The sequence below is a fragment of the Artemia franciscana genome, chromosome 1 (assembly GCF_032884065.1).
Source record: "Artemia franciscana chromosome 1, ASM3288406v1, whole genome shotgun sequence".
NCBI lineage: Eukaryota > Metazoa > Arthropoda > Branchiopoda > Anostraca > Artemiidae > Artemia > Artemia franciscana.
Genome location: NC_088863.1, coordinates 46,102,340 through 46,128,555, shown reverse-complemented (window position 1 = coordinate 46,128,555; position 26,216 = coordinate 46,102,340). Strand labels below are relative to the sequence as shown.

The following is a 26,216-nucleotide window of genomic DNA, read 5'->3' as shown; positions in this document are numbered from 1 at the left end:
CCCATTGCCAGCAATTGATCTGAAAATGTTTGACCAGAGTCATCGTTTTGCAATCGGACACGCATATTTGTAGTTAATTTTAATGTTTTTACGTGTGCCCATAAATTAGAATTTTTCAGGCAAGCATTCATTCGTCTGCAGGAGTTGATCTAGGTATTATAGGTAATGTTTGCCTGAAATCTCCCGCAAGCAATATTAAGGTGCTGCCAAAGGGTTTCGACTTCCCTCGCAAATCTTTCAAGCATTGATCCAGAGCCTCGAGCGATTTTTTGTGTGCCATTGTGCACTCATCCCAAATAATAAGTTTGCATTGCTGCAATACTTTACCCATCCCAGATGATTTGGAAATATTGCACGTGGGAGTTTCTGTAGAATGCAAGTTCAGAGGCAATTTCAAAGCGGAATGAGCAGTTCTTCCACCAGGCAGCAATGTTGCGGCTATTCCGGACGACGCAATTGCCAACGCTATATCATTTTTAGATCGAATTGATGCCAGAATCAGTTTTATCACAAGCGTTTTACCAGTACCTCCTGGCGCATCCAAAAAGAAAATTTCTCCAACGTTGTTATCGACACAATGCATTATCGTATCATAAATGTCTTTTTGTTCCGACGTTAACTTGGAAATGTTATTTTGTACATACGACAATAGATCACTCGTACTGTAACTTTGTTCACGATCCAATTCTACACATGTCGAAACAGCAGCGATACGGTTAGGTGAAGGCATTCCCAAATCCTGAAGAGGTTTGTTTGCCATACTTATGCAAAAATCTTCTATAACAACTAAAGTGTAGTTATAAATTTCTGGTGTAAAATCAAAAGTCATGTCTGACGTCTCTAACTGTTTTCGATGAAGTATATCTTCGGACATTTTTGACTTATATTTTTCCCATAAATCTGTAGGAGCTGATGGAGAGCAAGTTGTTAAAATGATGCCAAACAATGCACGAATTTGACTTGGGGTTGACGTTTCGCACGCGTCATTGATGCGGTTATCCCAGTGTTGGTCATCTGGATTTTCGATTTGGGCTCCAAACGACGTCATTTGGAAACATGAGTTGTATTGTCTGATTTTTGACAAAAAACGCTTAGATTCTGACGTAGTTCCAGTAAGGAAAGTCTTCAATGGCTCTGGTGGTGCAGCCAATAGAGGAAGTTTAACTTTTCCTGAGGCGCAACACATTCCCATTGTTTCACCATTGAATTTCAAGGCCTTGCAATAGGGACAAGGCACGCTTTCTTTTCTTACTTTCTCTATCAGCAGCAAGCCTGTTTCCCTGCTGGTCTTTTGATTCCTCGACACGCCTTCTTTTTTCACTTTCTCTTTTAGCAGCAAGTCTGCTTCTGCGTTGCTCTAGTAGTTCCTCGGCACGCCTTCTTTTTTCACTTTCTCTTTTAGCAGCAAGTCTGCTTCTGCGTTGCTCTGGTAGTTCCTCGGCATGCTTTCTGTTCTTTCTTTCTCTATCAGCCTCAAGCCTGTTTCCCTGCTGGTCTTTTGATTCCTCGGCACGCCTTCTTTTTTCACTTTCTCTTTTAGCAGCAAGTCTGCTTCTGCGTTGCTCTAGTAGTTCCTCGGCACGCCTTCTTTTTTCACTTTCTCTTTTAGCAGCAAGTCTGCTTTCGCGTTGCTCTGGTAGTTCCTCGGCACGCTTTCTTTTCTGACTTTCTCTATCAGCAGCAAGTTTTTTGGCATAGACTCTTTGAGCATCTTCATCAGTCATTATAAACTTAAGCATTAATAGAATTCTACGCGAACATACGTCTTATATAACTTGAATGACGTCACGCCTTCAAAGCAAAAATGATGGCAACTAATTTCATGACGTCAGCCGAAACATGACGGCGGACATATGTCTTATATAACTTGAATGACGTCACCTTCAAAGCAAAAATGATGGCAACTAATTTCATGACGTCAGCCGAAACATGACGTCACCTGATCCATCCACAGATCCACACACAGACAACTTATTTTTATATATATAGATACTAGCTGTTGGGGTGGCGCTTCGCGCCACCCCAACACCTAGTTGGTGGGGGCGCTTCGCGCCCCCCCCAAGCCCCCCCGCGCGCGTAAGTCGTTACGCGCCATATTAGTTACGCGCCATTGTAGTTGTGTCCCTATGTCCCACCTGTGAATATAGATAGATATATATATATATATATATATATATATATATATGTATATCTATATATGTTTTTAACTACGTAAAACTTGCGAATATACAACATTCTTTGCTGTCCCATTGTCTGTGCATATAAATAGATTTTCAGGTTTACCGACTCTTGAACATGCAACATATAATGGTCCATGGGAAAACAATCCCTATTCAGATCTATACCTCATGATTCTAATGATTGCCCTTGAGCTTTGTTGATGGTGATTGCTAATCGACCATTCCCTGAGTCGCCATCGTCATTTATATATCGCCCTGTGCACCCCGGCGTCCCCCTTGTAGTTATGTCCCTGTGTCCCGGTCGTCATTTATATTCCCTGTGTCCCGGTCGTCATTTGTGTCCCGGTGTTCCAGTCTGTGATTTCTCTTTGAGTGTCCCGGGCGTCATTTATATTCCTTGTGTCCGGTCGTAATTTATATCCCCCTGTGCCCCCCGGCGTCCCCATTGTAGTTGTGTCCCTGTGTCCCGGTCGTCATTTATATTCCCTGTGTCCCGGTCGTCATTTGTATCCCGGTGTCCCGGTCTGTATATACATTCGTTTTTTAGTTTTGTTTTTCTCCTTTATTTTTTTCCTTTTTTCTTTTTTTTCTTTTTTAGTTTATTTAGATTTTTAGATTTTTTAGTTTTTTTATTAGTTTTTAGTTTTTTTGTAGTTTTTACCATTTTTTTAGTTTTTTTAGTTTTTTTTTTTTTACTTATGTCCTGGTCGTCATTTATACTCCCTGTGTCCCGGTCGTCATTTGTGTCTCGGTGCTTTGTTGATTGCTAATTTATATTATATTTATATTTATATTTTTTATATTTATTAATATTTTTTTAGTTTTCTTTTTCTCTTATTTTTCAGTTTTTTCCTTTTTTTTAGTTTTTTCATTTTTAGTTTTTAGTTTTTTTTTGTTTTTTACCTTTTTTTAGTTTTTTTAGGTTTTTTTTAGTTTTTTAGCTTTTTTAGTTTTTTATTAGTTTTTAGTTTTTTTTTAGTTTTTGCCTTTTTTTAGTTTTTTCAGTTTTTTTTTAGTTTTTAGTTTTTTACCTTTTTTTTAGTTTTTTTTAGTTTTTTAGCTTTTTTAGTTTTTTTTCTTTTTAGTTTTTTTTGTAGTTTTTACCTTTTTTAGTTATTTTTCTTCTTTTGTATTAGTGTGAAATAATTCAGACGTCATATGCGGACAAACACGACGTCGCTCGACAGACAGACAGTTTTTTTATTTTTTTTTAGTTTTTTTTTTTACTTATGTCCTGGTCGTCATTTATACTCCCTGTGTCCCGGTCGTCATTTGTGTCTCGGTGCTTTGTTGATTGCTAATTTATATTATATTTATATTTATATTTTTTATATTTATTAATATTTTTTTTAGTTTTCTTTTTCTCTTATTTTTCAGTTTTTTTCCTTTTTTTTAGTTTTTTCTTTTTTAGTTTTTAGTTTTTTTTTGTTTTTTACCTTTTTTTAGTTTTTTTAGTTTTTTTAGCTTTTTTAGTTTTTTTATTAGTTTTTAGTTTTTTTTTTAGTTTTTGCCTTTTTTTAGTTTTTTCAGTTTTTTTTTAGTTTTTAGTTTTTTACCTTTTTTTAGTTTTTTTAGTTTTTTTAGCTTTTTTAGTTTTTTTCTTTTTAGTTTTTTTTGTAGTTTTTACCTTTTTAGTTTTTTTCTTCTTTTGTATTAGTGTGAAATAATTCAGACGTCATATGCGGACAAACACGACGTCACTCGACAGACAGACAGACAGACATAACCCACAAACAACTTATTTTTATATATATTTATTCATATTTTTTTTAGTTTTCTTTTTCTCTTTTATTTTTCAGTTTTTTCCTTTTTTTTAGTTTTTCTTTTTTAGTTTTTATTTTTTTTTAGTTTTTTTTACCTTTTTTTAGTTTTTTTTAGTTTTTTAGTTTTTTAGCTTTTTTAGTTTTTTTATTAGTTTTTATTTTTTTTGTAGTTTTTGCCTTTTTTTATTTTTTTCAGTTATTTTTTAGTTATTAGATTTTTACCTTTTTTTAGTTTTTTTTAGTTTTTTAGCTTTTCGAAATATTTATGCAATTTCCAGTTTTTACATTCTAGTTTGTTTTCTTTTATATATATAGAAGATATAATCTAGCGTAACGGACAGACAACTTATTTTTATATATATAGATATATCTATATATATAAAAATAAGTTGTCTGTGTGTGGATCTGTGGATCAGGTGACGTCATGTTTGTTCGCATATGACGTCTGAATTATTTCACACAAATACAAAAGAAGAAAAAAACTAAAAAAGGTAAAAACTACAAAAAAAACTAAAAAGAAAAAAAAACTAAACAAGCTAAAAAACTAAAAAAAACTAAAAAAAGGTAAAAATCTAATAACTAAAAAAAACTGAAAAAAATAAAAAAAGGCAAAAACTACAAAAAATAAAAACTAATAAAAAAACTAAAAAAGCTAAAAAACTAAAAAAACTAAAAAAAACTAAAAAAAGGTAAAAAACTAAAAAACTAAAAACTAAAAAAGAAAAAAACTAAAAAAAAGGAAAAAACTGAAAAATAAAAGAGAAAAAGAAAACTAAAAAAATATGAATAAATATATATAAAAATAAGTTGTTTGTGGGTTATGTCTGTCTGTCTGTCTGTCGAGTGACGTCGTGTTTGTCCGCATATGACGTCTGAATTATTTCACACTAATACAAAAGAAGAAAAAAAACTAAAAAAGGTAAAAACTACAAAAAAAACTAAAAAGAAAAAAAACTAAAAAAGCTAAAAAACTATAAAAAACTAAAAAAAGGTAAAAAACTAAAAACTAAAAAAAACTGAAAAAACTAAAAAAAGGCAAAAACTAAAAAAAAACTAAAAACTAATAAAAAAACTAAAAAAGCTAAAAAACTAAAAAAACTAAAAAACTAAAAAAAGGTAAAAAACAAAAAAAACAACTAAAAACTAAAAAAGAAAAAACTAAAAAAAGGAAAAAACTGAAAAATAAGAGAAAAAGAAAACTAAAAAAATATTAATAAATATAAAAAATATAAATATAAATATAATATAAATTAGCAATCAACAAAGCACCGAGACACAAATGACGACCGGGACACAGGGAGTATAAATGACGACCAGGACATAAGTAAAAAAAAAAACTAAAAAAACTAAAAAAATGGTAAAAACTACAAAAAAACTAAAAACTAATAAAAAAACTAAAAAATCTAAAAATCTAAATAAACTAAAAAAGAAAAAAAAGAAAAAAGGAAAAAAATAAAGGAGAAAAACAAAACTAAAAAACGAATGTATATACAGACCGGGACACCGGGATACAAATGACGACCGGGACACAGGGAATATAAATGACGACCGGGACACAGGGACACAACTACAATGGGGACGCCGGGGGGCACAGGGGGATATAAATGACGACCGGGACACCGGGACACAAGGAATATAAATGACGCCCGGGACACTCAAAGAGAAATCACAGACTGGAACACCGGGAAACAAATGACGACCGGGACACAGGGAATATAAATGACGACCGGGACACAGGGACATAACTACAAAGGAGACGCCGGGGTGCACAGGGGGATATATAAATGACGATGGCGACTCAGGGAATGGTCGATTAGCAATCACCATCAACAAAGCTCAAGGGCAATCATTAGAATCATGAGGTATAGATCTGAATACGGATTGTTTTCCCATGGACCATTATATGTTGCATGTTCAAGAGTTGGTAAACCTGACAATCTATTTATATGCACAGACAATGGGACAGCAAAGAATGTTGTATATTTGCAAGTTTTACGTAGTTAAAAACATATATATATATATATATATATATATATATATATATATATATATATATATATATATATATATATATATATATATATATATATATATATATATATATATATATATATATATATATATATATATATATATATATATATATATATATATATATATATATATATATATATATATATATATCTATATTCACAGGTGGGACATAGGGACACAACTACAATGGCGCGTAACTAATATGGCGCGTAACGACTTACGCGCGCGGGGGGGCTTGGGGGGGGGGCGCGAAGCGCCCCCACCAACTAGGCACTAGCTAGTATATATATATATATATATATATATATATATATATATATATATATATATATATATATATATATATATATATATATATACAAGAGCAACGTGAAAACAGGCTTGCGGTTTCAAAAGATAATGCCAAAAGAAAGCGTGCCGAGGTTTTTTGAGCAACGCGATAGTTATCGCCTGGCATTCAGGTACAGCCCAGTCGATGATTATAGCTTGAGTGGATGTGTTCAAATCGGGACTATGTCTAAAATTTGTTCCTATTGCAAGGCCTTGAAATTCAATGGTGAAACAATGGGAATGTGTTGTGCCTCAGGAAAAGTTAAACTTCCTCTATTGGCTGCACCACCAGAGCCATTGAAGACTTTCCTTACTGGAACTACGTCAGAATCTAAGTGTTTTTTGTCAAAAATCAGAAAATATAACTCATGTTTCCAAATGACGTCGTTTGGAGCCCAAATCGAAAATCCCGATCAATTTATGTCTACTTTACTGTTATTTCCGCTGACAAAACGCCTCCTGGCCAACATGTGCGTAGATACAATGCTCCAACTATCGACGAAGTGGCAATCGTTATGGTCGGTGATCAGTTTTTACCTCTAGATATTATTCTTCATAAGCGAAACGCTCAGTTGTTAAGATTTGCTGAAACTCATCGATGCTACGATGCCCTACAATATCCTATCATTTTTTGGGATGGAGCCGACGGCTATCACTTTAATATTAAATTGATGAATCCAGCCACTAACAAAGAAATGAATTAGAAATGCAGTGCAATGCATTATTATTCCTATAGACTAATGATTCGGCAGGATGAAGAAAATTATATTTTAAAATGCCGTGAATTGTTTCACCAATTCGTCGTTGATATGTATGCTAAAATTGAATCAGAACGTTTGCTATATATCCGCCTGAATCAGACCAAGCTCCGCTCTGAACAATACATTCATTTGTGAGATGCAGTTATAAATGACGGTAATATCACAAACGTTGGAAGATTAACAATTTTACCTTCGTCATATGCTGGCAGTCCCCGTCATATGCATGAATATGCTCAAGATGCTATTGCGTATGTTCGTCTCTATGGTCGTCCAGATTTATTTATTACATTTACATGTAATCAATCTTGGGACGAGATACTGCAGCTTTTACTTCAAGGCCAATCGGCGGTTCATAGGCATGACATTACGGCCCGTGTCTTCCGGCAAAAGTTGAAATCACTGATAAACTACTTAGTAAAACTTGAAGTGTTTGGGTCAGTGCGATGCTGGATGTACTCAGTGGAATGGCAAAAACGAGGTTTGCCACACGCACATATACTAATCTGGCTACATAAAAAAATTACTTCGAACGAAATTGATGATGTGATTTCCGCTGAAATACCTGATGAAAATGTCGATAAGGGGTTACATGATATTATTGTAAGAAATATGATACATGGACCTTGCGGTGCACTGAACGAAAATTCACCATGCATGGCCAAAGGAAGGTGCACAAAGCAATATCCTCGACTTTTAGTATCCAACACAATTACTGGCAATGATGGATACCCATAATATAGAAGAAGATCTTCTGAAGATGGCGGTAAAACAGCAATAATAAAGAAGCGTAACGGTACCACCATCGAAGTAGATAACCAGTGGGTTGTTCCATATTCCCCATTATTATCAAAAACATTTAATGCACACATAAACGTTGAATACTGTAACTCCGTAAAGGCAATCAAATACATATGTAAATACGTCAACAAAGGCAGTGACATGGCAGTTTTTGGCTTGCAGCCCGAAATCAAAGATATCGACGAAATCGTACAATATCAGGCTGGAAGATACATAAGCAGTAATGAAGCTGTTTGGCAAATTCTTTCATTTCCGATACATGAACGTAGTCCAGCTGTTGTTCACTTAGCGGTACATTTACAGAATGGTCAACGTGTTTATTTCTCGGAAACCAACGTGCAACAAAGAGCCCTGAATCCACCGGATACAAAGTTAACCGCTTTCTTTTCGCTTTGCAAAAATGATTCTTTTGCAAAAAAACTGCTGTATACTGAAGTGCCTTCGTATTACACGTGGAATACTAAAAATAAAGTATTTGAACGTCGAAAACAGGGTAAGTCAGTCGACGGCTAACCTACCATCTTCAAAGATACCACGATAGGAAGACTCTACACCGTTCACCCCAATCAACATGAATGCTTCTTTCTACGCCTGCTTTTGGTGAATGTGCCCGGTCCGACATCCTTTGAGTATTTGAGGACTGTAAATGGTACTATACATGACACTTACCGTAGTGCATGCCAAGCTCTGAATTTATTGGAGAATGACCAATGTCATTTATGGCTGGAAGATACATAAGCAGTAATGAAGCTGTTTGGCAAATTCTTTCATTTACAAAATTAACCCGTAGTCAACCTGCGTGTGTTCCCCAGCGAGAACCTCCAACAGGTACGACTCTAGTTTGGCATTTGTGAAGGGACACACATGCACGGAAAGGTGTAGCATAAATGGCAGACAGTAACAACGGCAATCAAAGGGATAAAATTTACCCTTGACTGGGCTGCCCACTTAATTCAACAATCTGTCTTGGCTTTTTTCTACAATTGGCCATGACTTCCACTTTTCTCCACAACTATTCCCTCTTTTTTAAATTCAAAAATCAACGTGTGCCGAGGAATCAGAGCAACCTGAAAGTTATCGCCTGGCATTCAGGTACAGCCCAGTCGATTAGTCAAAAAAACAGCCCAGTCGATTAGTCAAAAAACTGAAAAATAAGCTAAAATAAAGGTAAAAACCAATAAAAAACTAAAAAGAAAAAAAGGAAAAAACTAAAAAAAATTTTCATCTAAAAAACTAAAAAAAACTAAAAAAGGTGAAAACTAAAAGAACTAAAAAAGAAAAAAATAAATGACGACACTCAAAGAGAAAGCGACCAGGACAAAAGGAATGTTCGATTAGCAATCAACAAAGCACCGGGACACAGGGAGTATAAATGACGACCAGGACATAAGTAAAAAAAAAAAACTAACAAAACTAAAAAGAAGGTAAAAACTACAAAAAAACTAAGAAGAAAAAAAAACTAAAAACTAATAAAAAAACTAAAAAATCTAAAAATCTAAATAAACTAAAAAAGAAAAAAAAAGGAAAAAAATAAAGGAGAAAAACAAAACTAAAAAACGAATGTATATACAGACCGGGACACCGGGATACAAATGACGACCGGGACACAGGGAATATAAATGACGACCGGGACACAGGGACACAACTACAACGGGGACACCGGGGGAAACAGGGGGATATAAATGACGACCGGGACACCGGGACAGGGAATGGTCGATTAGCAATCACCATCAACAAAGCTCAAGGGCAATCATTAGAATCATGAGGTATAGATCTGAATACAGATTGTTTTCCCATGGACCATTATATGTTGCATGTTCAAGAGTCGGTAAACCTGACAATCTATTTATATGCAAAGACAATGGGACAGCAAAGAATGTTGTATATTCGCAAGTTTTACGTAGTTAAAACCATATATATATATATATATATATATATATCTATCTATATTCACAGGTGGGACATAGGGACACAACTACAATGGCGCGTAACTATTATGGCGCGTAACGACTTACGCGCGCGGGGGGGCTTGGGGGGCGCGAAGCGCCCCCACCAACTAGGTGTTGGGGTGGCGCGAAGCGCCACCCCAACAGCTAGTATATAAAAATAAGTTGTCTGTCTGTGGATCTGTGGATCAGGTGATGTCATGTTTCTGTGTCGGCTGATGTCATGTTAAAAAACTAAAAAAAGGAAACAAAAAGAAAAATAAAGGAGAAAAACAAAACTAAAAAAATAAAAATAAAAAAAAAACTAAAAAGAAAAAAGAAAAAAAAACTAAAAAAGCTAAAAAAATGTAAAAACCAAAAAAAAAACTAAAAAGAAAAAAAGGGGAAAAATACAAAAATTTATTTCATCATTTACCATTTCAAAAACGAATGTATATACAGACTGGGACACCGGAATACAAATGACGACCGGGACACAGGGAATATAAATGACGACCGGGACACAGGGACACAACTACAACGGGGACGCCGGGGGGCACAGGGGGATATATAAATGACGATGGGGACACAGAGAATGTTCGATTAGCAATCACCATCAACAAAGCTCAAGGGCAATCATTAGAATCATGAGGTATAACTAAAAAAAACAAAAAAAAAAGGCAGAAAACTAAAACCTAAAAAAAAGACCAATTCAAAAACGAATGTATATACAGACTGGGGCACCGGGACACGAATGACGACCGGGACACCGGGACACAAGGAATATCAATGACGCCCGGGACCCTCAAAGAGAATTCACAGACTGGGACACCGGGACATAAATGACGACCGGAACACATGGAATATAAATGACGACCGGGACACCGGGGGGCACACGTTCAAGAGTCGGTAAACCTGACAATCTATTTATATGCACAGACAATGGGACAGCAAAGAATGTTGTATATTCGCAAGTTTTACGTAGTTAAAAACATATATATATATATATATATATATATATATATATATATATATATATATATATATATATATATATATATATATATATATATATATATATATCTATATTCACAGGTGGGACATAGGGACGCAACTACAATGGCGCGTAACTAATATGGCGCGTAACGACTTACGCGCGCTGGGGGGCTTGGGGGGGCGCGCGTTAGTTCCTCGGCACGCTTTCTTTTCTGACTTTCTCTATCAGCAGCAAGTTTTTTGGCATAGACTCTTTGAGCATCTTCATCAGTCATTGTAAACTTAAACATTAATAGATTTCTACGTGAACATATGTCTTATATAACTTGAATGACGTCACCGTCAAAGCAAAAATGACGGCAACTAATTTCATGACTTAATTTCAGAACTTAATTTCTGTGTTGACTGACGTCATGAAATTAGTTGTCGTCATTTTTGTTATGACGATGCTTAGTATATTGTAAAACACATTAATTTGGTTAATAATATACCATTTAAAACACCAAAATGAACATGCTGGAGTAGTCACTCGGTGAGAGAGGGTGTCAGAACGGAGAATGAAGGTCCCAGGTTCAAATCCTGGTTAGGCTAAAAAAGGTAAAAATCTAAAAACTAAAAAAAAACTGAAAAAACTAAAAAAGGCAAAAACTACAAAAAAAACTAAAAACTAATAAAAAAAAATTAAGAATAAAAATAAAAAAAAATAAAAAAGATAAAAACTAAAAAAAAAGTAAAAAGAAAAAACGAAAAAAAACTGAAAAAGCTAAAAAAAGGTAAAAACCAATAAAAAACTGAAAAGAAAAAAAGGAATAAAACTAAAAAAATTTTCATCTAAAAAACTAAAAAAAACTAAAAAAGGTAAAAACTAAAAGAACTAAAAAGAAAAAAAAAACTAAAAAAAGGAAAAAAACTGAAAAATAAAGGAGAAAAAGAAAACTAAAAAAATATAAATAAAAATAAAAAAACTAAAAAGATAAAAACTTCAAAAAAAACTAAAAAGAAAAAAGAAAAAAACTAAAAAACCTAAAAAAAGGTCAAAACCAATAAAAAAAAACTAAAAGGAAAAAAAGGGAAAAAATTAAAAATTTATTTCATCATATACCAATTCAAAAACGAATGTATACCGGGATGACGACCGGGACACAGGGAATATAAATGACACAACTACAACGGGGACGCCGGGGGGCACAGGGGGATATAAATGACGACCGGGACACCGGGACACAAGGAATATAAATGACGCCCGGGACACTCAAAGAGAAATCAGAGACTGGGACACCGGGACACAAATGACGACCGGGACACAGGGAATATAAATGACGACCGGGACACAGGGACATAACTACAAAGGGGACGCCGGGGTGCACAGGGGGATATATAAATGACGATGGCGACTCAGGGAATGGTCGATTAGCAATCACCATCAACAAAGCTCAAGGGCAATCATTAGAATCATGAGGTATAGATCTGAATACGGATTGTTTTCCCATTGACCATTATATGTTGCATGTTCAAGAGTCGGTAAACCTGACAATCTATTTATATGCACAGACAATGGGACAGCAAAGAATGTTGTATATTCGCAAGTTTTACGTAGTTAAAAACATATATATATATATATATATATATATATATATATATATATATATATATATATATATATATATATATATATATATATATATATATATATATATATATATATATATATATATATATATATATATATATATATATATATATATATCTATATTCACAGGTGGGACATAGGGACACAACTACAATGGCGCGTAACTAATATGGCGCGTAACGACTTACGCGCGCGGGGGGGCTTGGGGGGGGGGGGGCGCGAAGCGCCCCCACCAACTAGGTGTTGGGGTGGCGCGAAGCGCCACCCCAACAGCTAGTATATATATATATATATATATATATATTTTTAACTACATAAAACTTGCGAATATACAACATTCTTGGCTGTCCCATTGTCTGTGCATGTAAATAGATTGTCAAGTTTACCGACTCTTGAACATGCAACATATAATTGTCCATGGAAAAAACAATCTGTATTCAGATCTATACCTTATTATTCTAATGATTGCCCTTGAGCTTTGTTAATGGTGATTGCTAATCAAACATTCCCTGTGTCCCCGTCGTCATTTATATATCTCCTTGTGCCCCCCGGTGTCCCCGTTGTTGTTGTTTCCCTGTGTCCCGGTCGTCATTTGTGTCCCGGTGTCCCAGTGTGTAATTTCTCTTTGAGTGTCGCGGTCATCACTTAGATTCCCTGTGTCCCGGTGTCCCGGTCGTCATTTTTGTCCCGGTCGTCATTTGTGTTCCGGTGTCCCGGTCTGCCCCTAGTTGGTGGGGACGCTTCGCGTTATTCATTTATCCCCCTGTGCCCCCCGGCGTCCCCGTTGTTGTTTTTTCCCTGTGTCCCGGTCCTCATTTGTGTCCCGGTGTCCCAGTCTGTAATTTCTCTTTGAGTGTCGCGGTCGTCATTTATATTCCCTGTGTCCCGGTGTCTCGGTCGTCATTTTTGTCCCGGTCGTCATTTGTGTTCCGGTGTCCCGGTCTGTAATTTCTCTTTGAGTGTTCTGGTCATCATTTATATTCCCTGTGTCCCGGTCGTCATTTGTGTCCCGGTACTTTGTTGATGGTGATTACTAATCGAACATTCCTTGTGTCCCGGGCGCTTTCTCTTTGAGTTTCCCGGTCGTCATTTATATTCCCTATGTCTCGGTGTCCCGGTCGTCATTTGTGTCCCGATGTCCCGGTCTGTAATTTAGTCAGTCGACAAATATGACGTCAGTCGACACACAGACACACAGACGACTTATTTATATATATATAGATAGATGTCTCGGTGTCCCGGTCGTCATTTGTGTCCCGATGTTCCGGTCTGTACTTTAGTCAGTCGACAAATATGACGTCAGTCGACACACAAACATGACGTCACTCGACACACAGACACACAGACAACTTATTTTTATATGTATAGATTTTTTTAGGTGTGATTGTATTGAACCAAACCAACACTCCTAAAATTAGGGAGAAGGCGTTCCTTATCATGAGTGGTTACAACATTAAAAGTTCGTGTTTAATAGCTGATACCCTCATAGGAATTAATGTATTGCTGGTTAGGTACTATTCATTTTCATATACTAATATGTATTTTACCTGATCTTTATCTTGGATCTTTGATCCTGATCTTTTACCTGATCTAATCATAGCTGAAAAAACTCCGGCTTTTAGAAAACCCTTTATCAAAAGATTCCAGTCAATAAATACTTAGAGCATTAATAAAGCCTTATAAGGCTTATGGGAATTTTCTCAATTATCTTTAAGTTAATCAATTATATGCTACAACCCTGTTTAATTTGGTAAAAACCTGATGGTAATCTTATAATACTGGTCGCAAAAATTTGTCACTGTCATTGGATTGGTACTTCAACTGATATCAGCTGTTATAATTGATTACACAAGTCAACTCTTCAATAAAACCTATACAAAATACAGAGTGTTCACCTATACAAATACAGTCTATACAGAGTGTTCCTTCTAAGCTGAGAGTTTTGAAGTTCGATCCCCTCTGTTGCAAGGAATATACGATGAAGAGATAAAAGATCGTGTTTAAATTTTTGTTCGTCGAACATTCTTTGGGTTTCTCTCTTTAACCCAAGCGGTTTTTTGGAGCGCTATTTTGCGAAATAAATTTTTGGAGCTTCTTTGTATTTTAAAACTTGCGATACTGAAAACAAAACTTGGCTATAAGCATTTGTAAACTGCTCATTACCAATCGTCTCAGCCCTGTTCAAAACAATCTTAATTTTATCTTCGTGGCCATGCAAAGCTTCTATAGATCGGTGAAACTCTCTAGAAATAAACAAATGGCCAGGATCAAAAAAGGAACAAATGGCCAGGATCAAACTACATGGCCAGGAACAAATAGCCGGGATACAAAAAATGGCCAGGATCAAGTTATAGTGGCCTTTTTGGCCACTATAACTTCAACTGATATCAGCAGTTATAACTGATTACACAAGTCAACTTGTCAATAAAACCTATAAAATACTACCTTGTGACAGCGAAGTGGATACGAGTGTTCTCTCTAAACTGAGAGTATTGAAGTTCGATCCCCTCTGTTGCAAAGAACAAACATGACGACAACTAACTTCATGACGACATGACATGATGACATGACATCACTCGACAGACACACAGACAAGTTATTTTTATATATATATAGAAGATAGATTAGATGCAGAGAACAAATGGTGTTGTTGAAGTGGGGGTAGGGGGTAACGCAATCCCTCGCTCTTTAAGCTAAAGTTTGACTCTGCCACAATTCTACTTTTTAAAACAATTTAAGAAAACTTTTACTTTTTTTCTACTTTTTTAAAACAATAAAGAAAACGAGAAAAATAGCGCTCCATTAAATTTCACAATATTTTCCACATTAATATATTTCCAAATATAGCCTACTGCGATTGAAATTTTGTCATTAAGTAAAACTATGAGCCTAGTTAATTGCAAAATTGAAAAATGTAAAAAAGAAAACAAAATCAAATAGAAATTATTAAAAAATAAAATAAGACTTAATGCTTTTTATAATGATATTCGCACTATAGATGGGCCGAATCGGTTGTAGTTTGGTCATGGAATTTGCTAAAGGGGGATCCGCTCCAGAAATCATTTAATTAATTCAGTCTTTATTTCCAGTATTTAATTGAAACTCCGATTGTCTTATTTGTCATTGAATTACCTAATAATCTCTAAGAATGTCCTATTCCTTGTTTTTTGGATACTTACACATAAATATTTAACTACCTCTAGGTACAATACCATGCTAACTTCTCGCTATTTGTGCTTTTCTATATATTTCTCTTATCCAGCTCCATAAAAAAGAACTGACATAAATGTGCTAAGATTTATGACTGAAATTAATCGCATTTCGCCAAACGCTAGCGCTACTTTGAGGACATTTATGTTTCCATCAGTATTCTGTACGAAATGTCTGCTGAGAATAGAATACAGTGAATTTAAACAATATATGTATTTTTTTGTCACAATTTAGAAATTTTGCGTACACATATAAGCAATACCAACTCATTCTCTTTTTTTATTGTTATCAATTTTATCATCCAGAACTAGAAGACCGTGCTTTAATTGTGAAGAGGATTAACGAAATTAGAACAAAATTCAGTGTAACCCCCTCCGGAAATGTATACCCTCTCCTCCATACTTTGATTTACACAAGAAAAACTTTTGTGTAGTTTTTATGGAATATTTTTTTTAAAACGATGATACAAAGGGTAATGTAATTTTAAAACTCTAAAGATTCAATTTCAATTGGCATCTCTGGCAATTTTTGATTAATATAAGGTTTCTGTCGCAATGATGCCAAGAGTTGTTCAGATTTTCAGGATATTCCTTGTCAAACAATGTCCAACGAACAAGTTAATAATTTAGACTCTATATTTCGAATACTTTCAAATTTAAAATACGGTTGCTTTTTAAATGTAGGGATGATGTCACAATATAATGTTTCACAGTCTACAATAATACTTTGACTTATCCCGTATCTTTACTCAGATATCGTTATTGCGCTGCATATGACCTTTATTTCGGCTTTAACCCGTTGATATCAATGCTATCCATTAGGAGAAATTGACGAATCCGTCAATTTAAAAAAATTATAAATAATATCTCAATGAATCATGTATATTATAATACATGCTCTACTAGACCAAGTCTAAAATGAAAAACCATGTCATTTTGTCTTTATTGTATACAAGTGCTAAAAGTCTAACAGGTGATAATCTGTTATGATGTGACTGCTCAAATGCATCATTGATGCGTTTGGCCTGCTACTTCTTTGACAAAGAAGTACTCTTTTTTTAACAACATGATTTGTTAATTTGTAAAATTATTTGGGATAAAGTAACTTAGATAAAAATTCTAAATCTGTTTTTTTGGGTAAAAGAAATATATAAGCTTTGGGATGATTTATAGTTGTACAGCTTCAGACTTTTGTAAATTTTGAGGCCAAACTCTTATCTTCTTTTTCACTGGTATATGCTTTATGGGTAAAAATCTTAAGGAGTTTTTCATAAGCAAAGTGATAATTGTCCGGTTTCTCAATGTTTTTCTCCTTTTTTTGCTTAGTATAGAATTCTCTTTCAGAAATATAGGATACATATATTTAAATGACATATCCTGCTGGGTAAAAAAAGCGCATTTTTTGTACAGTCGAAATGCAATAACAGCTAGTCTTCTTCTTCTTCTATATAAAAATAAGTTGTATGTATGTCCGTTACACTATCTTTTATATATCCCCCCTGTGCCCCCCGGCGTCCTTGTTGTAGTTGTGTCCCTGTGTCCTGGTCGTCATTTATACTCCCTACTAGCTGTTGGGGTGGCGCGAAGCGCCACCCCAACACCTAGTTGGTGGGGGCGCTTCACGCCCCCCCAAGCCCCCCCACGCGCGTAAAACGTTACGCGCCATATTAGTTACGCACCATTGTAGTTGTGTCCCTGTGTCCCACCTGCGAATATAGATATATATATATATATATATATATATATATATATATATATATATATATATATATATATATATATATATATATATATATATATATATGTATATATATATATATATATATATATATCTATATATATAAAAATAAGTTGTCTGTGGATGGATGGATGGATGTGTCAGGTGACGTCACCTGAAAAAACTGGATCAGGTGACGTCAAAACTGAAAAAACTAAAAAAAGGCAAAAACTACAAAAAAAAATAAAAACTAATAAAAAAAATAAAAAAGCTAAAAAACTAAAAAAACTATAAAGGTAAAAACCAATAAAAAACTAAAAAAAAAACTGAAAAAACTAAAAAAAGGCAAAAACTGCAAAAAAAACTAAAAACTAATAAAAAAAGTAAAAAAGCTAAAAAACTAAAAAAACTAAAAAAAGGTAAAAAACTAAAAAAAATAAAAAATAAAAAAAACTAAAAAAAAGGAAAAAACTGAAAAATAAGCTAAAATAAAGGTAAAAACCAATAAAAAACTAAAAAAAAAAAGGAAAAAACTAATAAATGACGACACTCAAAGAGAAAAAAAAGGCAAAAACTACAAAAAAAACTAAAAACTAATAAAAAAATATCTATATATATAAAAATAAGTTGTCTGTGGATGGATGGATGGATGTGTCAGGTGACGTCACCTGAAAAAACTGGATCAGGTGACGTCAAAACTGAAAAAACTAAAAAAAGGCAAAAACTACAAAAAAAACTAAAAACTAATAAAAAAAATAAAAAAGCTAAAAAACTAAAAAAACTATAAAGGTAAAAACCAATAAAAAACTAAAAAAAAAACTGAAAAAACTAAAAAAAGGCAAAAACTACAAAAAAAACTAAAAACTAATAAAAAAAGTAAAAAAGCTAAAAAACTAAAAAAACTAAAAAAAGGTAAAAAACTAAAAAAAATAAAAAATAAAAAAAACTAAAAAAAAGGAAAAAACTGAAAAATAAGCTAAAATAAAGGTAAAAACCAATAAAAAACTAAAAAAAAAAAGGAAAAAACTAATAAATGACGACACTCAAAGAGAAAAAAAAGGCAAAAACTACAAAAAAAACTAAAAACTAATAAAAAAAATAAAAAAGCTAAAAAACTAAAAAAACTAAAAAAAGGCAAAAACTACAAAAAAAACTAAAAACTAATAAAAAAGCTAAAAAACTAAAAAAACTAAAAAAAAGGCAAAAACTACAAAAAAACTAAAAACTAATAAAAAAAATAAAAAAGCTAAAAAACTAAAAAAAACTAAAAAAACTAAAAAAAGGTAAAAAACTAAAAAAACTAAAAACTAAAAAAAAATAAAAAAGGTAAAAACTAAAAGAACTAAAAAAGAAAAAAATAAATGACGACACTCAAAGAGAAAGCGACCAGGACAAAAGGAATGTTCGATTAGCAATCAACAAAGCACCGGGACACAGGGAGTATAAATGACGACCCGGGGGAAACAGGGGGATATAAATGACGACCGGGACAAAAAAACTAAAAAGAAAAAAAAACTAAAAACTAATAAAAAAACTAAAAAATCTAAAAATCTAAATAAGCTAAAAAAGAAAAAAAAAGGAAAAAAATAAAGGAGAAAAACAAAACTAAAAAACGAATGTATATACAGACCGGGACACCGGGATACAAATGACGACCGGGACCCGGGACACAGGGAATATAAATGACGACCGGGACACAGGGACACAACTCCGGTACACCGGGATACAAATGACGACCGGGACACAGGGAATATAAATGACGACCGGGACACAGGGACACAACTACAACGGGGACACCGGGGGAAACAGGGGGATATAAATGACGACCGGGACAAAAAAACTAAAAAGAAAAAAAAACTAAAAACTAATAAAAAAACTAAAAAATCTAAAAATCTAAATAAGCTAAAAAAGAAAAAAAAAGGAAAAAAATAAAGGAGAAAAACAAAACTAAAAAACGAATGTATATACAGACCGGGACACCGGGATACAAATGACGACCGGGACCCGGGACACAGGGAATATAAATGACGACCGGGACACAGGGACACAACTACAACGGGGACACCGGGGGAAACAGGGGGATGTAAATGACGACCGGGACACCGGGACAGGGAATGGTCGATTAGCAATCACCATCAACAAAGCTCAAGGGCAATCATTAGAATCATGAGGTATAGATCTGAATACAGATTGTTTTCCCATGGACCATTATATGTTGCATGTTCAAGAGTCGGTAAACCTGACAATCTATTTATATGCAAAGACAATGGGACAGCAAAGAATGTTGTATATTCGCAAGTTTTACGTAGTTAAAACCATATATATATATCTATCTATATTCACAGGTGGGACATAGGGACACAACTACAATGGCGCGTAACTATTATGGCGCGTAACGACTTAGGCGCGCGGGGGGGCTTGGGGGGGGCGCGAAGCGCCCCCACCAACTAGGTGTTGGGGTGGCGCGAAGCGCCACCCCAACAGCTAGTATATATATATATATATCTTCTATATATATAAAAATAAGTTGTCTGTCTGTGGATCTGTGGATCAGGTGACGTCATGTTTCTGTGTCGGCTGACGTCATGAAATTAGTTGTCAGGTGATGTCATGTTTCTGTGTCGGCTGACGTCATGAAATTAGTTGCCGTAATTTTTGCTTTGACGGTAACGTCATTCAAGTTATATAAGACATATGTTCACGTAGAAATCTATTAATGTTTAAGTTTACAATGACTGATGAAGATGCTCAAAGAGTCTATGCCAAAAAACTTGCTGCTGATAGAGAAAGTCAGAAAAGAAAGCGTGCCGAGGAACTACCAGAGCAACGCGAAAGCAGACTTGCTGCTAAAAGAGAAAGTGAAAAAAGAAGGCGTGCCGAGGAATCAAAAGAACAGCAGGGAAACAGGCTTGAGGCTGATAGAGAAAGAAAGAACAGAAAGCATGCCGAGGAACTACCAGAGCAACGCGGAAGCAGACTTGCTGCTAAAAGAGAATGTGAAAAAAGAAGGCGTGCCGAGGAATTACAAGAACAGCAAGAAATCAGGCTTGCTGCTGATAGAGAAAGTAAGAAAAGAAAGCGTGCCGAGGAATCACAAGAACAGCAAGAAATCAGGCTTGCTGCTGATAGAGAAAGTAAGAAAAGAAAGCGTGCCGAGGAATCAGAGCAACCTGAAAGTTATCGCCTGGCATTCAGGTACAACCCAGTCGATGATTATAGCTTGAGTAGATGTGTTCAAATCGGGACAATGTCTAAAATTTGTCCCTATTGCAAGGCCTTGAAATTCAATGGTGAAACAATGGGAATGTGTTGCGCCTCAGGAAAAGTTAAACTTCCTCTATTGGCTGCACCACCAGAGCCATTGAAGACTTTCCTTACTGGAACTACGTCAGAATCTAAGCGTTTTTTGTCAAAAATCAGACAATACAACTCATGTTTCCAAATGACGTCATTTGGAGCCCAAATCGAAAATCCAGATCAATTTATGTCTACTTTCAAAGTAAAAGGGCAAATTTATCATAAAGCAGGGTCCCTTCTACCATTCTCAGGCGAGAATCATAAATTTTTACAATTGTACTTCATCAGTGATAGAAATTCTGAATTGAATGCACGTTGCGAAATTTCTCCCAACGTTGAAAGGACAATCGTTCGGAAAGCTCCCAGTAGACTCAATTTCAGGACGTATACAACTACCTGCTGATTTCTGTAATTTAGTGACGTCCAAAAATGAATTGATTGAAAAAGTATTTCCGAATATTCTAAAAAATTATAAAAATAATAAATGGCTAAGTGAAAGAGCGATTCTCGCACCCAAAAATATAGACGTCCACGAAATCAACAATATTGTTTTGACCAAGATTCAAGACCAGGCAGTCCTTTACAAGTCAGTCGACACAGTTTTGGAACCAAATGAAGCGGTTAATTATCCATCTGAATTTTTAAATTCCATAGATCTTTCAGGGTTTCCACCACACGTGCTACAACTAAAAATAGGCGTACCAATAATACTTTTAAGAAATATAAACCCACCAAAGCTTTGCAATGGCACTCGACTTGCCATAAAAAAAACAATGGAAAACCTAATAGAGGCCACAATCTTGACAGGGCCTTTTGAGGGTGAGGCTGTTCTTATTCCTCGCATTCCCATGATTCCAACGGATCTGTCTTTTCAATTTAAAAGATTGCAACTCCCAATTCGATTAGCATTTGCAATCACCATTAACAAAGCTCAAGGTCAATCATTAGAAAAATGTGGTATTGATCTTAATACTGATTGTTTTTCCCATGGACAATTGTACGTTGCATGTTCGAGGGTCGGTAAACCTGACAATCTATTTATATGCAGCGACAATTGGACAGCGAAGAATGTTGTATATTCGCAAGTTTTACGCAGTTAATTTGTATTTTGGAACCAAATGAAGCGGTTAATTATCCATCTGAATTTTTAAATTCCATAGATCCTTCAGGGTTTCCACCACACGTGCTACAACTAAAAATAGGCGTACCAATAATACTTTTAAGAAATATCAACCCACCAAAGCTTTGCAATGGCACGCGACTTGCCGTAAAAAAAACAATGGAAAACCTAATAGAGGCCACAATCTTGACAGGGCCTTATGAGGGTGAGGCTGTTCTTATTCCTCGCATTCCCATGATTCCAACGGATCTGCTTTTTCAATTTAAAAGATTGCAATTCCCAATTCGATTAGCATTTGCAACCACCATCAACAAAGCTCAAGGGCAATCACTAGAAAAATGCGGTATAGATCTTAATACAGATTGCTTTACCAATGTACAATTGTATGTTGCATCTTTGAGGGTCGGTAAACCTGACAATCTATTTATACGCACAGACAATGGGACAGCGAAGACTGTTGTATATTCACAAGTTTTACGTAGTTAATTTGTATTGTATCTATCTATCTATCTATCTATATAAAAACGAGTTGTGTGTATGCATGTTTGTTTGTTTGTAAAAAGAGCGTTTGCATATGACGCCATTATTAGTACATACGGCTTTGTATATGGACAGACAATGGGAAAGCCAAGAATGTTGTATATTCGCAATTTTTACGTAGTTTGAAACACATATATAAATCTATTTATATTCACAGGTGGGACACAGGGACACAACTACAATGGTGCGTAACTAATATGGCGCGTAACGACTTACGCGAGCGGGGGGGCTTAGGGGGGCGCAAAGCGCCCCACCAACTAGGTGTTGGGGTGGCGCGAAGCGCCACCCCAACAGCTAGTATATATATATATATATATATATATATATATATATATATATATATATATATATATATATATATATATATATATATATATATATATATATATATATATATATTTTTAACTACGTAAAACTTGCGAATATACAACATTCTTGGCTGTCCCATTGTCTGTGCATATAAATAAATTGTCAGGTTTACTGACTCTTGAACATGCAACATATAATTGTCCATGGGAAAAACAATCTGTATTCAGATCTATACTTCATTATTCTAATGATTGCCCTTGAGCTTTGTTGAAGGTGATTGCTAATCAAACGTTCCCTGTGTCCCCGTCGTCATTTATATATCCCCCTAAGCCCCCCGGCGTCCCCGTTGTTGTTGTTTCCCTGTGTTCCGGTCGTCATTTGTGTCCCGGTGTCCCAGTCTGTAATTTCTCTTTGAGTGTCGCGGTCGTCATTTATATTCCCTGTGTCCCGGTCGTCAGTTATGTCCCGGTCGTGATTTGTGTTCCGGTGTCCCGGTCTGTAATTTCTCTTTGAGTGTCCTGGTCGTCATTTATATTCCCTGTGTCCCGGTCGTCATTTGTGTCCCGGTGCTTTGTTGTTTCTTTGTTTGTTGTTGCTAATCGAACATACCTTGTGTCCCAGTCGCTTTCTCTTTGAGTGTCCCGGTCGTCATTTATATTCCCTATGTCCCGGTGTCCCGGTCGGTACATTTACAGAATGGTCAACGTGTTTATTTCTCGGAAACCAACGTGCAACAAAGAGCCCTGAATCCACCGGATACAAAGTTAACCGCTTTCTTTTCGCTTTGCAAAAATGATTCTTTTGCAAACAAACTGCTGTGTACTGAAGTGCCTTCGTATTACATATGGAATACTAAAAATAAAGTATTTGAACGTCGAAAACAGGGTAAGTCAGTCGACGGTCAACCTACCATCTTCAAAGATACCACGATAGGAAGACTCTACACCTTTCACCCCAATCAACATGAATGCTTCTTTCTACGCCTGCTTCTTGTGAATGTACCTGGTCCGATATCCTTTGAGTATTTTAGAAGTGTAAACGGTACTATACATGACACTTACCGTAGTGCTCTGAATTTTTTGGAGAATGACCAACAATGGGATAACTGCATCAATGACGCATGCGAAACGTCAACTCCAAGTCAAATTCGCGCATTGTTTGGCATCATTTTAACAACTTGCTCTCCATCAGCTCCAACAGAGTTATGGGAAAAATATAAGTCAAAAATGTCCAAAGATATACTCCATCGAAAACTGTTAGAGACGTCAGATATGACTTTTGATTTTACATCAGAAATTTATAACTACACGTTAGTTATTATAGAAGATTTGTGCGTACGTATGGCAAACAAACCTCTTCAGGATTTGGGAATGCCTTCACCTAACCATATCGCTTCTGTTTCGACATGTGTTGAATTGGATCGTGAACAAAGTTACAGTACGAGTGATCTATTGTCGTATGTACAAAATAACATTTCCAAGTTAACGTCGGAACAAAAAGACATTTATGATACGATAATGCATTGTGTCGATAACAACGTTGGAGAAATTTTCTTTTGGATGCGCCAGGAGGTACTGGTAAAACGTTTGTGATAAAACTGATTCTGGCATCAATTCGATCAAAAAATGATATAGCGTTGGTAATTGCGTCGTCCGGAATAGCCGCAACATTGCTGCCTGGTGGAAGAACTGCTCATTCCGCTTTGAAATTGCCTCTGAATTTGCATTCTATAGAAACTCCCACGTGCAATATTTCCAAATCATCTGGGATGGGTAAAGTATTGCAGCAATGCAAACTTATTATTTGGGATGAGTGCACAATGGCACACAAAAAATCGCTCGAGGCTCTGGATCAATGCTTGAAAGATTTGCGAGGGAAGTCGAAACCCTCCACCACACGTGCTACAACTAAAAATAGGCGTACCAGTAATATTTTTAAGAAATATCAACCCACCAAAGCTTTGCAATGGCACACGACTTGCCGTAAAAAAAAACAATGGAAAACCTAATAGAGGCCACAATCTTGACAGGGCCTTTTGAGGGTGAGGCTGTTATTATTTCTCGTATTCCCATGATTCCAACGGATCTACCTTTTCGATTTAAAAGATTGCAATTCCCAATTCGATTAGCATTTGCAATCACCATTAACAAAGCTCAAGGTCAATCATTAGAAAAATGTGGTATAGATCTTAATACTGATTGTTTTTCCCATGGACAATTGTACGTTGCATGTTCGAGGGTCAGTAAACCTGACAATCTATTTATATGCAGCGACAATTTGACAGCGAAGAATGTTGTATATTCGCAAGTTTTACGCAGTTAATTTGTATTGTATCTATCTATCTATCTATCTATATAAAAACGAGTTGTGTGTATGCATGTTTGTTTGTTTGTAAAAAGAGCGTTTGCATATGACGTCATTATTAGTACATAAGGCTTTGTATATGCACAGACAATGGGAAAGCCAAGAATATTGTATATTCGCAAGTTTTACGTAGTTTGAAACACATATATAAATCTATCTATATTCACAGGTGGGACACAGGGACACAACTACAATGGCGCGTAACTAATATGAAGCGTAACGACTTACGCACGCGGGGGGGCTTGGGGGGGCGCGAAGCGCCCCACCAACTAGGTGTTGGGGTGGCACGAAGCGCCAACCCAACAGCTAGTATATATATATATATATATATATATATATATATATATATATATATATATATATATATATATATATATATATATATATATATATATATATATATATATATATATATATATATATGTATATATATATATATATATATATATATATATATATATATAATATATATATATATATATATATATATATATATATATATATATATAATTAAGTTTTAAAATGTATAATTAAACGGATGATTTTGATTTTGAAGTGATTAGTTTCCCATTCCCTGAAAGTAATATACACTCAAATATCACATATTCAGCGTTTTTCTCACAGTTAGTTCGTTATGCAAGGATTTGTAGTAATTATATTGATTTTAAAAATAGATGTAAAATCTTAAGCCAAAAATTGATATCACGAGGTTTTTCTGCAAATAAATTAACTTGGCAATTTAAAAAAATTAGTTTCCATTATAACGAACTTTTAAATAAATATCAAAAGAATTATCTAGAAATACTTAAAGAAATTTTCAACTAATTTCGGAGGTTCGAGAAATGTTTTCGCAGCGCCATTTATTTTGAATTGTGTTTCTAATTGAGCGGATTTTCTTAAAAATTAGCCACATGGTAAAGATAAATTCTATAATTGTTTAGTTTTTTGCAATGTGTTAATATTTGTGATTTGGTAAAATTTATAATATTTAGTTTACCTATTGTTGCTAAAGGGAGGGATATATTAACAGGATAAACTTGTTTTGGTTTTACTTGGTTGTTTTACATTTGCTGTTTTTTTTTTCTTTCATAGGCATGTATTTTGGGGGTGATACCTGACGCGGGGATGCCATGGATATTCTGTGGTAGCCACAACACTGTGCTGGGTAGAGAATTTAGAGTGGTGAAACCCTATATAGGCCAGTGTATTCTCCTGATGAGCCCTTATGTTGGGTGTTGCCTCT

The 26,216-nt window shown here is 34.9% G+C and overlaps 3 protein-coding genes and 1 long non-coding RNA gene across 5 annotated transcripts in view; 3 read left to right on the top strand and 1 right to left on the bottom strand.

The window, feature by feature from the left end:
• The window catches only part of LOC136030462 (uncharacterized), a 417,595-nt gene that overhangs the window by 97,417 nt on the left and 293,962 nt on the right, over window positions 1–26,216 (bottom strand). The gene's annotated exons all lie outside the window — the stretch shown is intronic.
• LOC136030498 (uncharacterized) overlaps window positions 1–26,216 on the top strand; it is a 238,872-nt gene that overhangs the window by 5,702 nt on the left and 206,954 nt on the right. The gene's annotated exons all lie outside the window — the stretch shown is intronic.
• LOC136042387 (uncharacterized) overlaps window positions 1–26,216 on the top strand; it is a 250,361-nt gene that overhangs the window by 66,368 nt on the left and 157,777 nt on the right. The window lies entirely within an intron of this gene.
• Window positions 23,402–26,216, top strand: part of LOC136042484 (phosphatidylinositide phosphatase SAC2-like) — a 62,092-nt gene continuing 59,277 nt past the window's right edge. The window contains exon 1 of the mRNA XM_065727476.1: window positions 23,402–23,494. Coding sequence (XP_065583548.1) covers window positions 23,402–23,494 — 93 coding nt within the window. The remainder of the gene's footprint in view (window positions 23,495–26,216) is intronic.